General features: G+C 37.0%; 1 protein-coding gene across 1 annotated transcript; it reads right to left on the bottom strand.

Moving 5' to 3' along the window:
- Positions 1–1,579: 1,579 nt before the first annotated feature.
- fgb (fibrinogen beta chain) lies at positions 1,580–13,117 on the bottom strand. Its single transcript, XM_034114355.1, has 13 exons — positions 12,951–13,117; positions 12,457–12,483; positions 12,267–12,373; positions 10,551–10,653; positions 9,828–9,896; positions 7,400–7,514; positions 6,737–6,843; positions 5,328–5,442; positions 5,023–5,142; positions 4,814–4,936; positions 4,193–4,287; positions 3,334–3,524; positions 1,580–2,194 (listed from the first exon to the last, which is right to left on the bottom strand). Exons 1-13 carry the CDS (start codon positions 13,038–13,040, stop codon positions 1,963–1,965), a joined length of 1,494 nt encoding a protein of 497 aa, XP_033970246.1. The 5' UTR covers positions 13,041–13,117; the 3' UTR covers positions 1,580–1,962.
- Between the last annotated feature and the right edge of the window lie 811 nt (positions 13,118–13,928).

Below are 13,928 nucleotides of genomic sequence, written 5' to 3'. Positions count from 1 at the left end.
TTGACTGACTAGATTAGCTAATTACTAAAACTATCCCGGCAAGAATGAGAATCTCCGATTTTTATGATGGCCCCATTTTTATGATGGCCCATTTTTACAAAAGCCCATTTGTGCGTCGGCCAGTTATCCCAGAAGTTTACAGTGTGTTTATTGTGCAGTTTAAAGCCACCTACTCTTGATTGACGTGGAAGATGAGCAACAATATTATTTAGCACTAGTTTTCTCACTTTTCTTTAACCTGTTAAGCACCAAGCCTGTTTTTCATGTTTCAGGCTCGAAAATGACATGCCCAAAACAAATGACTACAAGTTAACTTCTAAAAGGATTATATGAATAATTTCTTTTATCAAAGCAAGTTTACATCTGTGAGTTGGATGTAGAAGTGTCAAAATCAATATAGATGTTTTTTATTTTAAAGAAAATTCAGATTTTACATAGTAAAACACTGTAAATTATAGTGTCCGTCCAAACATTATTTTTTACAGATAGTGAAAACTACCCTTGGATGATGGGTTAGTAGACTAAAAGCTTTGGGAATCCAAAGTACAACATATACTAAGTACCCTGTATCAAGATTGATGCAAAACAAGTGACATTTGACCTTTTTAGAGAGGTTTAGCCAAAACCACCCCACCTCTGAGGTGATTTGGGTGAAAATGTTTTTTTTCCATATCTCTGGCCCCCCTTGGTCGATTTGGATGGTTGACACCTCTTTCTGACCGTTAGAGCCAATAGAATCGAAGGGGGAGGCTCCCACACACACACATTGTGAAGAGAAAAGGTGGGGGCTGCGCGCATGTAAATGTGCAGCAGAGTGAAGCGATCTCTAGCTCTGACATTTGGAAACGAAAAAGCAGTTTTATTGCTTATGGATTATCAGAAATCATTTCAAAGAGGACACAGACACATTGGATGAACCTATGGATTAACTGCAGCATTGTTTTTTTATCGTTTTAATGCCATTGAAGACCAGTTTTGACCAAGGTAAGCCATGTTAGAGTTTCTAGCTACCTAGCTCCACATGTTATGATGTACGCTTTCGTTTATAGCGTCGCAAATGTTTATCACTGAGTGTTGAGGTGGGCACCCACAGATTCAGTGTCTCCAGGACACCAAAAACAAGTGGTTGGCTGTGCATCTAGGATAAGTAATAAGGGAGTTATTGTGAGTTTAAGTGCCGTTTTAGGTTACATTTTTTCGCTCGTGGATAATTCAGAGGCTGAGTGTTAGCATTGTGGGTTTTTAAAAAAAAAAAAATGAAAAAGATCAGTTAGCTGAGTTTCTTCCCGTTACATGGATATAAAACATTCATAGTTTATTAAATATTAAGATTCCTTAGACGTTGTTTCCTGCAAATGACGCGTTTATCCGCCCGGTACCGGGCGGATAAACAGGTCAGGTCGGGGTCAGGTCGGGGTCAGGTCAGGTCGGGGTTTTTACAGGTTAAACCTTCTTTGCATATTTCACCATGATACGTTTTTGTGTTTTATTTTGACAGGCTGTAGCAGGAAGTATTCATTGAGTTCATTTCGTTTTCTACAGTCCCTTTAGTGAAATAACAGCCAGAGCAGACAGGAAGTATGTTCCTCAACGTGTTTATTGAGTAGCGGAGGACAGTCTGTTGACTCGTCCTGAAGACGTCACACATCACGAGAAAGGACAGAGCACACAAACACTCACAACCAGTACCATGCTTCTCTTTTCCTGTAGACATGACACAATAATCTGACTTTTTATCAATTCTTATTTCACTTCAGCACATGCCGAGACTCTCAGTAAAAGTTGTGTTTGAATGTGTGTGTCCACCATCTTGAAGGTTACAGCTAAAATAAAGGACACACTTGAAAATGAGCTACAAGGAGTTTTGAAGCTGTTTGACCCCAAACCCCCAAAGCCACACATTCATTTCCTGTCTTTTATTTTGGCGGTTTCCTGTATGTGTGCGTTGTTGACGCTCTCTGATTATGTGGAGGCGAAGAACGGCCTGATCTTCATGCTGATGGTTTTCAGAGAATACCAGCTGCCCTTCCAGTTCATCCACACCACGCCGTCGTCCGTGCCGTGTTTGGCCATTCGACGAGTGTACGCTCCTCCGATGTAGTATCGTCCGTTGGGATTGGCCGAGTGGCAGCGGTTGTACCACCAGCCGCCTCCATCCTCTCTGGCGCATTGTTTAGACGGATCACCTGGGACCCTAGGAGAGGAAACAAGGAGACAAGATTAGATTAGATTCCTTTATTGTCACTACACAGAGTACAGCGACATTCCAAGTATTCCTGAATCACACACAGACCATATAAGTGTCATTTGACAATACAAGCTAAAAACATTGAATATATACTATATAAAGTGACAAGAAATTGGACCTATGATACATAGAACAGTACGCTTATAAAACAATACAACATTGCTATACAAATACAAAAACAAGAACAATACGGTCAGTACATTTTTTTTAAACAAGTCAATTTTTACAGCCCCGGTAATGGTACAAATCTCAACCTGTCGTACAATGGACAGCTTCCCCCCCCCCATCTATGTATATACTCGCATTTTAGACTCTGTTACTAACTGTATATCTGTAGACTTGGTATGTCTTAAATGTCCGGTTAGGATGTATTAGAACGAAATCTAAAATGAAAATTGTAAATAAGCCATCTGTATGTAAAAAACCACCTGTATGTAAATTGTAAATAAGCCATCTGTATGTCAAATATGTCTTATATGTCTTAAATGATATGATGAATTGGAAATGGGGGACCCTGATGTAAACAAGACGAAAGTCTTTCTCTGGTCTGCATCCCCTTAACAATTGTATGTTTTGAGCTGTACTGTACTGTACCCAATATACAAGCTGTTAATAAACTTTTCAATCAATCAATCAATCAATAAGTAAGTTATTGTACATGTGTTTGTCAGTGCAGTTGATAATTACAAAAATAAAAATAAATATGTGTTCTATAAAAACGGTATGAGGTAGGGTATAAAGTGCAGTTGGATGTAAACATGGGTTCGAAGGAAGTTTAACACACAAAATCATGACAAATCTGAATCTGAATCTGTGTCCTAGAAGCATCCTTGGAACTGTTACTATAGCGTTTTTTACTTTTTCAACATTCTTTACGATGTATTTTTCGTCTTATATTTTGACATACTACACTATGATGTTATTTATTCCCCAGAATCTGTGTTGTTGCTAGTAGGTTTACACAATGAATGTGCTTTGGTGTGAAAGACACCGAAAGAAAAATATGTTTTTTTTTAAAAGGAGCGAAAGATATGACTATTATAAAAGCTATTCCAAAAGAACGTCAGCATGACTAGGACACTCACCAGTTGTCGTTGTCTCGGTCGTAGGTGCTGAACATCATGCTGTTGTGAATGGTCATCGTGCGGTTTTCACCAAACAGTTCCGTGGATCCGACCAGGAAACAGTTCCCGGCGTTCCCGGAGTATCCGTCCACCGCCATCACGTAGTTGGACGTCTCTGATTGGATGGTGAACTGCTGGTACTGCGCATGGACCTAAAGGCAGGGGAAAACAACAAGATGAGTTTATATTTTGAGAGAAGACCATTACCCTTCTTTTTCTCGACATACTATACAATGACCTTTCTTTGACTTTTTCAACATGCTTCAACTTTTCCATGACTTTTGTTTTTACTTTTTCGACATACTACACAATGACTTTTTTTGATTTTTTTTCAACACATTATACTACGACTTCTTTCTACTTTTTTCAATATATTATACAATTAGTTATTTTCACTTTTTTCGAAACACTATACTACGACTTTTTTGTACTTTTTTCGACATATCATGACTTTTTTAGACTTTTTCGACATATGACTTTTTGTACTTTTTTTCATTACATTACATTTCATTTAGCTGACGCTTTTATCCAAAGCAACTTACAATTACAGGGACATCCTCCCTGGAGTAACTAAGGGCTAAGTGCCTTACTCAAGGGCACACTAGTGGTGGTGTTCCTGGCGGGATTTGAACTCACAACCTTCCGATCTTCAGCCCACCTCACTATCCATTAGACCACCACTACCCATTTTTTCGACATATACAATATACCTTTTTTTTACTTTGGCAATATTTCAATATACTATACAATGTTTTTTTTCCTATTTTTTATATGACTTTTATAAAGATCTTCGACTGTAAATAGAAATATTGCCGCCCACCTTGGCTCCGGTCCAGTCCTCCATCTCGATGAGGACCTCGGTGGGGCCCATCTTGGTCACCTGACTGATGCGGTCGTTACCCAGCCAGTACTCACCTGGCAGGTGACAAAAAGAAAAAACACAATTCTGGATGTGAACAACAACCCAAAATAATGAATAAACACATTTATTAAGATACTCAAATGTGTTCGAAATGTACTGAGATCTTTAACTTAAGACGTGATATTTTTTACATGCTATACTATTACATTTTTCTAATATTTTAAAACCCATACCATGTTTTTTAATGAATGTTTTAATTGACTTATTATACGACACTTTTTTTTACATGTTATACAATGTATTTCTTATTTTAACATGCTATGCTTTTTTTGGCCATACCTATACATGATTTTTCTTCATTTAATATACTATGACTTTTGCATGATCATTTTTAATACACTATAAAATGACTTTTTTAAATATTTAAATATAGTATGTACAATGTCTTTTCCCCTATTTTCTTTAAATACCATCCCATGGCTTTTTTCGTAGTATTTTCCCACATAATGTCAGGTTTCCACCCGTTAGCTTACATCTCCCTTCACAAATCCTCTTGACTCTTATTTTGAAAAACCTTACCAGGAGTCTGACAGTGACCCTTCCCAGAGTCGGAGGCGATGTTCCCGAATCCGCGTCGATATTCGTCCCAACGTCGCCCAAAGTCCACGCTGCCGTCCTGCCTGTTCTGAATGAGAAGCCAGCCTGCGGAAATACAAACAAAAGAAGAAGAAATGTTAATTAAAAACCTTGTTAAGACATGGGAGATATTGAAAGGAAGTGATTCTGACCTCCGTTCTGCGTGCTCTGATCACAGAAGACTCGGTACGGAGCGGTGAAGCTGTCGGGCTGGATCATGTACATCTGGGAGTCTTTTCCTCCACGGCGGAAAATATCCTCACACTCCTTACCTGAAACACACAGGTTACATTTTCTATGTAGTTTAATATGCCTTTTGCATATTGTTTTACATATAATAAGATGCTTCTTTTGTTATTGACTAAATGCTACAATATGCGTGTTTTTCATGTATTTATTTCATTTTTTTATATCAAATAATTAAGGATCTTTAATTATGTTATTTGGGACACCTTACCAGACACAACGGGGATGGGGCACTTGGTGGTGCAGGGCTCATTGCACTCCTCCCTCTGAGTCTGGATCGCCTTCTCCAGCTTCAGGATCTTCAGACGGATCTTATCCAGGACGCCCTGAACACAGGAAGCAGTTTACATCAGTGTTTGTAGTCTTTACTGCCCACAGGAAGCAGTTTACATCAGTGTTTGTAGTCTTTACTGCCCACAGGAAGCAGTTTACATCAGTGTTTGTAGTCTTAACGTCAGACAGGAAGCAGTGTGTGTGTTTCCTGTAGTCTTTCCGTCAGACAATTGCGATCAACGTCTTGCTAGTGCGTTGCATGATGGTTAGTCATTTTGTCCGACTTGCTCTGGAGGCTCGCCTACATGAGACGTTGAAATCTCGCGGGACAAAGACGCCCGCAGCCTTGAGAGCGAGGCGCGGCGAGGCGGCGCAGTTTCTCTCCACGGGCTGCGGAAGCGAAATGCTTGATGGGAAACGACTCGCTGGTATCTGGAGCTGAGCGCTCATTGGTGGGTTTTACCCCGTGCTGGAGATGAAACTCTCCATTGGCTCGGCAAAAGTGTGTTGTTGTTTTGTGTCAGTTTTACATCGCCACTTCCATTCACTTTTTTCATCATTGTTCCACAATGTTTATCATCATTAAATTAATATCTATATATTTGTATACTATACTTGCACTGCTTACCGTTGTCATACTTTATATATCTTAGCATATTCATACAACACACTGTTAATACTAGGCTAGGCTACTGTGTATATAGTGTATTCATACCCCTCACTGTTTATTCATCATTCAATTCATTCTATATTTTATTCTGTAGATTGTGGACATTACTTTTCACTTTACTGCTTTATGCACTCCTGGTTAGAAGCTAAACTGCATTTCGTTGTCTCAGTGCCTGTAATCTGTGCAATAACAATAACGTTGAATCTAATCTTGAGCAGGAACAAATGTATTTACTTAGTACATATCTGACATTAACGATTAAACACATTTGTGCATTCTTTATAAATGCAAACTGAGTCAAGCCGACTCCGGAGAGAAGAAGAAGAAGAGGAAGAAGCCGACTCCGAGCTGTCCGACTTCAGGCGAGCTTTTTGAGACCTCCCCCGGCTGCGATCGGCTATTCTCGTCTACTTTCGAGGCGAGCCGCAGCTCGTCTCAAACAAGCCTAGTGTGTTTCCTGTAGTCTTTACGTCAGACAGGAAGTAGCTAGTGTGTTTCCTGTAGTCTTTACGTCAGACAGGAAGTAGCTAGTGTGTTTCCTGTAGTCTTTACGTCAGACAGGAAGTAGCTAGTGTGTTTCCTGTAGTCTTTACGTCAGACAGGAAGTAGCTAGTGTGTTTCCTGTAGTCTTTACATCAGACAGGAAGTAGCTTGTGTGTTTCCTGTGGTTCTCTCACCTGCAGCACCCTGATGTTGGACGGGAACACGGTGTCCACGGTCTCTTTGATGTAGGCGTGTTGCTCCTCCACCCGGTCGGTGTACTGACTCACCACCCTGCTGTTATCTGAGCGGGAAACACACCAGCGTTACTGACAATGTGCACAACTCGTTAAAGATGCAATCAAATAAACAAAGGTCATGTTATTTTAATGTAGTGTTTTTTTTGGAAGATGCATTTGAATTTGCCTCGGTTTGGGGTTTGTAAAAACTATTTGCAAGTCTTCAAAATGGTTTTGTATCTATCTATATGCTCTCATATCAGTGTAAACAATTCAATAATAATAACAAAAAATTATAAAAAAATTAAAACGTAATAATTCAATAATAAAAAAAATATTTTAAATGTTTTAATTAAAAAGTAAAACATTTAAAGAATAAAAGAAAATTACAAAATTACAATAATAAAAAAAAGATGAATTATTATAACTCATTTTATTATCTCTTGTGCTGTTATAATTTGCCAAAGCAGTTGTTTTCAGAAAAGTAAAAAAATATATATAATATAATAATGTTGCTTCTATTTCACCTGGATTTTTGGGTACTTGGAAAATATACGAGAAATGTCTATCATGCAGAAGTACATTTAGTGCTTTGACTGAATACAAGTGAGTATTCCTCACCGTTGATGACTATCTGCCTCTCCCTCAGAGACGTGGAGATGCTGTTGACGTATCTGTAGACGGTGTTGGAGGATTGAGACAGTTCCTCCACCTGAGGCTTCAGTTGGTTGATGCTCTGCCACAAACAACATATCATGCATTTAGATTTAAAGAATCAAGTCTTTGAACTAGCTCTGTGTCTCATTTGGGACCCTAAATATCTGGATCAAACTACCAGGAACCTGCAGGTCCGCTGCAACTCTGAATACTTTTAAATCCAAGCTGAAGACTTTTCTTTTGCCGCTGCTTTTAATTGAACTATTCACATCTTACACTGCACTGTAACCTTTCTTCATGTACCTGTGTTATTCATGTTTTATTATCTTTGCTTTTAAATTAGTGTTTTTAAATGCCATTTCATAATATGTTTCTGCTGCACTATTTCTTAATACTCTTTCATTTTTGTAAAGCACTTTGAATACCAGAGATGGCAAAAGTACACACATCCTTTACTCAAGTAGAAGTACAGATACTGGTGTTTAAAAAGACTGGTATAGTAGAAGTACTGACTAAACTTCTTTACTTTTAAGTATGGGCTTTGAAATGTACTTCAGTAAAAAGTACCCATAACTAGCAGCTGTTTTAAAGAGTACCTGACCTCCCTTTATATTAATAGAACAATAATGTCATTGTTAGCTAATGAATGTTTCCATGCTGAACAACGGCAACATGACAACGTTTTCATTGGTCCCTCTTCTTTAGAGAAGACCAGGAAATGATGGATACACGGATCGTGTTCAAATCAATAGGCACGCAATGACTCTAAATAATAATGATCACGCCACCAAACACACATTCAAACTAAAGGAACCAGCCTGTTTGGGAAATGTGAGAAGTAGAAAGTACAGGTATTTGGGTTCAACATGTAAGAAGTAGAAAGTACAGGTATTTGTGTTCAAAATGTAAGAAGTAGAAAGTACAGGTATTTGGGTTCAACATGTAAGAAGTAGAAAGTACAGGTATTTGTGTTCAAAATGTAAGAAGTAGAAAGTACAGGTATTTGTGTTCAACATGTAAGAAGTAGAAAGTACAGGTATTTGTGTTCAACATGTAAGAAGTAGAAAGTACAGGTATTTGTGTTCAACATGTAAGAAGTAGAAAGTTCAGGTATTTGTGTTCAACATGTAAGAAGTAGAAAGTACAGGTATTTGTGTTAAAATGTAAGAAGTAGAAAGTACAGGTATTTGTGTTCAACATGTAAGAAGTAGAAAGTACAGGTATTTGTGTTCAACATGTAAGAAGTAGAAAGTACAGGTATTTGTGTTCAACATGTAAGAAGTAGAAAGTACAGGTATTTGTGTTAAAATGTAAGAAGTAGAAAGTACAGGTATTTGGGTTCAACATGTAAGAAGTAGAAAGTTCAGGTATTTGTGTTCAAAATGTAAGAAGTAGAAAGTACAGGTATTTGTGTTCAAAATGTGAGAAGTAGAAAGTACAGGTATTTGAGTTCAACATGCAGGAAGTAGAAAGTACAGGTATTTGGGTTCAACATGTAAGAAGTAGAAAGTACAGGTATTTGTGTTCAACATGTAAGAAGTAGAAAGTACAGGTATTTGTGTTCAACATGTAAGAAGTAGAAAGTACAGGTATTTGTGTTCAACATGTAAGAAGTAGAAAGTACAGGTATTTGTGTTCAACATGTAAGAAGTAGAAAGTACAGGTATTTGTGTTAAAATGTAAGAAGTAGAAAGTACAGGTATTTGGGTTCAACATGTAAGAAGTAGAAAGTACAGGTATTTGTGTTAAAATGTAAGAAGTAGAAAGTACAGGTATTTGGGTTCAACATGTAGGAAGTAGAAAGTACAGGTATTTGGGTTCAACATGTAAGAAGTAGAAAGTACAGGTATTTGTGTTCAAAATGTAAGAAGTAGAAAGTACAGGTATTTGTGTTCAACATGTAAGAAGTAGAAAGTTCAGGTATTTGTGTTCAAAATGTAAGAAGTAGAAAGTACACGTGTTTGTGTTCAAAATGTAAGAAGTAGAAAGTACAGGTATTAGTGTTCAACATGTAAGAAGTAGAAAGTACAGGTATTTGTGTTCAACATGTAAGAAGTAGAAAGTTCAGGTATTTGTGTTCAAAATGTAAGAAGTAGAAAGTACACGTGTTTGTGTTCAAAATGTAAGAAGTAGAAAGTACAGGTATTTGTGTTCAACATGTAAGAAGTAGAAAGTACAGGTATTTGTGTTCAACACGTAAGAAGTAAAAAGTAAAAAGTCGTCAGAAAAATAGGTAGTGGAGTAAAGTACTGATACCAGAAAAATGTACTTAAGTACAGTAACAAAGTATTTGTACTCCATTACTTCCCACCTCTGATGAATTGCCTTGTGTTGAAAGGTGCTATAGAAATACATTTGCCTACATTTCTCAGAAAGATTAAACACGTGTTACCGTCTTGACGTTCCTCTCCTGCTTCAGCAGCGTGGTCTTCAGCTCGCAGCCGGTCGGACACAGCACCCCCTAGTGGACGGAAACATATCGGCTTAATTCTCTTCATCTCGCAATCTACTTATTTCTATAAATACAGTAGTTATCAACTAAATAAACCGTATTCAATTTTGTCTTAATGTACATTATTTAATTGAATATTCTGTTCTTGTACATATCAAAAGTCAAAGTTAACTTTATTGTCAATCTTTCAGTTTGTGTGGACAGAGAGATCGAAATACCGTTTCCCACAATCCAGAATACAAAAACAAATATATATATAAATATGTATATCCTATATATACACAATCAAAAGACACATTTATACATATGCACACATTAATACATGAATAAAAGCACAATAATCAATATATACAAAATAACAGTCACTTCAATATCTTTGAGAAATGTACATTAGTGCAAGACTGTCCATAGCAGCGTAAAAAGTGTCTGGTGCTGGATTTGAGTGTCTGAGAGTGTGTCATATTCTATGTACATGTATATAGACTTCTTGCGCTATTTTTTGTATTTATATGTTTGTATTTTATTATATATGTTGCATTGTTGGAGGAGCTCAGGTCAGAAGAATTTCATTGCCATTTCTACACTGTAGCTTTGTGCATATGACAATACAACCTTTGAATTTGAATATATTCCCCCCTGGGTATCGTGCTGGTGTTCTCCTACCATCTCCACTGCAGCGTGAGTACAGCCTCCTTCATCGGGCTGAACCTCCTTCTCCTGAACCGTCTGAGCTCCCGTCGGAGTCGAAGAGGGGCGGCCGCGATACCTGGGGCAAAAACAAACAAACATGAGGTCTAATATTACCCGAGGAAAACTGTTTGTCAAAGCACTTGAAGCCATAAGTAATGCCTGTCTTTGTTACAGTAACTACATGTATCCCAGTTGTTTACACAGACACCATGGGCAACTAAAGAACTAAACAAATTATTTAAAGAAAAGCTTCTTTGACGAGATAAAGAACTATTCCTGTCTTTGAAATATGGGACAAACTGTAGTTGATAGATTTTATACTATTGAAATATCTTTAAAACCATGTAATAGATTGCAGTTAAACTTTGTCCCCAGACGATGAATCTCACCGGACTTTTGGTGTGTTTTTATTTAAAGTGGACCTATCTTGCTATATTTGAATAATATAGTGTAGGACCATACCTATATAAGGCATATTTATACTTTTTCTTTTGCAAAATACCAAACAGATCATGCATTTTAGCCATGCCTCATTTGGCTCAATTTGACATTTTTTAGCTCTGGATTAGCAAGGGCTGATTCAGTGAGAACAGCACCACCTACAGGCCTGGCATATGTACTACAGCGTCTCCAGCGCTTTCGAACGGCAATGGCCGTGGCTGTCTCCTCCTGATTGGTGGAGTTGGCCCAATAGCCGTAGCGCCACCGTCCTGACGTCAGGACAGTGTTCAAATCTGGATCAGTTTTTATCAGATCCGTTGCAGCCCCTTTTTTTTAGAGATTTGGGTATGGAGGAAAATAGAGAGGGTTGTATTTTCTGACACTTGGTGAGTTCCCTGGAACACCGGGGACACATATTCATGTAGAAAAGACGTACAAAAGTGCATTTTGCATGATAGGTCCCCTTTAACTACATTTGTATGTAAGAAAGGTACTCTTGCCCTAAAAGCATACGCTGGCTTATCTTGTATTTTACTCTAAATGGGATCATAGTTTTCTAAATGTCCATCATGCTGTGTTGATGAAGACTTAAAACTAGAGATTGAGACCATAAACTTATCAGGAAAATGTTCACTGAGGTAATAAATCAAGAGAGAAGTCGGGGCATTTTCTCGTAGACTTATATACATTTGGTGGATGTGATATGGTATTTCTCACTTTTATTTGTAGGAACCAAAATGTTCACTAATTGAGGAAATAATTGTCTAATGATGGAATATCTACTAGCATACAAGTCACCAACTCATGTTCTCATAGACATAGAATAACTAAACCTAAATTATGACTATAGAAGTATGAACTTTATATGCTTTTTCTCATAGACTTCTATACATTTTCATCTTCTTAGACTCCAGGACTATAGGTTTTGTAACCCTAACTAAACCTAAATTAAAACTAGAGAAGTATGAACTATATGAGTCTCATAGACTTCTATAAAATGTTGCAACCAGTGTCGTCGCCCCCTGCTGGACATTAGAGAGGATGCCCTTTACGGTTTTGTAACCCTTACTAGACTTGAAAAAAATATTTTTAAGTCAAAAAGAATATGAACTCTTAACACTTGTTCTCATACACTTCTATATCATTTCTTCTTCTTAGACAACATCGATCTTTACAGTCCTGTACATACTATATAGTGGAATTGGCCTTAAAATACATTTAAATTAAAAGATTGAAGTCTGAATGTACCTTCCTCCTCCGCTGATTGGGGGCGGGGAATAGCGGTTGGGGGTGTACGAGTCGTGGCCTCTCGTTGTTGGGCGATGACCTCGAACATCTACAGTCTCTGGTGGAGTCTGCAGGTCAACAAGATAAATACATTAAAACATATACAACTCATATAATGACTTCAACATTTGGTGCTTAATATTCTACTCACTGTCACGTTCTTCGTCGTCTTGGTGTCCTGAGGAAAGTAAAGGGAAAATATTGTGAATTGTTTTCAGTTTAAATGGTGTTTAAAGGATGCATTGAATTCAGATTGTATCGAGCACTTTTTAAATGAAATTGTAAAAATAAAGAGAAATATATTTCTGTTTTATGTCTTAAAATATTTAAGTCGATGTTGAATTCAATAAAGTTTTGTACCCTTTACGTATAATGCATATATATATAATTATGCAGGATCATTTTGTTATATGTTAAACAAAAACAATAGAAATTATTTTAAAGTAATTAGATTAATGTAAACAACTAAGATTTGTAAATGAATTACACATGCAAGCAGATTAAGATATAACATTTAATTAAGACGCTTTTTTTACATTATGACTAAATAATAAACGTATTCATTTTTATAATTTATTAAAAAAGTACTTTATTTTAATAAATGTTCTTACTTTTGATCAAATGAAAACACACACACACACTTACCGTGTCATAGGTGTCATAATCGGTATCCTGAGCCCAGGCAGCGGACACACACACACTCACACACACACACAGCAGCAGCAGCGTCCTCATCGTCGGCTGTCGATAAAGTTTTATTCTCAAACACTCGTCAGTCTTCAGTGTGCCCTCTCTTCTTTTTCTGTACCCGAAATCTGCTGCACCGCATATTTATCCCCTGTGTGTGGTGTGTGTGTGTGTGTGTGTGTGTGTGTGTGTGTGTGTGGTGTGTGTGTGTGTGTGGTGTGTGTGTGTGTGTGTGGTGTGTGTGTGTGTGTGTGTGTGTGTGTGTGTGTGTGTGTGTGTGTGTGTGTATTGATCTGATAGATACTGGTCACTATGTGCAGGAACAGTTTACATAACCTGAGTCACGGGAACAAAAGGGCATTCTGACTAAAGAGTTTACTGAAAACTGAAGAAGTGGAGGTTTCGGAGAGGAGAGAAAACACATTTTATTTAGAAAGAAAATTGGAGAAAAATATATTTGAGACATTTTAGAGCGATATAGATAATAATAGATGAAAAAAAAAGGGTAAAAATATTTAAAAAGTTGATTAAATTTGAACATTTTATAGAAAAAAGTGTAATATTTGGAGAAATAGGTCCTAAACAATTCACGGGAATTAGACGGTTCAGATTAAAAAGATTGCAATATTTCAAACAAATGTCAAATAAAAAAGTCCTGTCTTTTAACAACTGCAGTAATATTTCTTAATAATGTCCAAAAAAGTAATAATAATTAGAGGAACAAAATAGTAAAGTTTAACAGAAAAAACTAAATTTTAAAGAAACATTTTGAACATTTTTTGTCAAAGAAAGTCGGACATTTTAGGAAGAAAAAAATCGCAATAATTCCCCAAAAATATATAATATTAAGACAAAAAAGGGTAAAATATTCTTGCAAAAATAGTCAATTAAATGTGATTTTTTTCATAGAGAAAAATGTAATTTAAATGTATTTTT

This window comes from Trematomus bernacchii, unplaced genomic scaffold (assembly GCF_902827165.1).
Source record: "Trematomus bernacchii unplaced genomic scaffold, fTreBer1.1, whole genome shotgun sequence".
Taxonomy (NCBI): Eukaryota; Metazoa; Chordata; class Actinopteri; order Perciformes; family Nototheniidae; genus Trematomus; species Trematomus bernacchii.
This window is presented reverse-complemented; position numbering and strand designations above follow the sequence as displayed.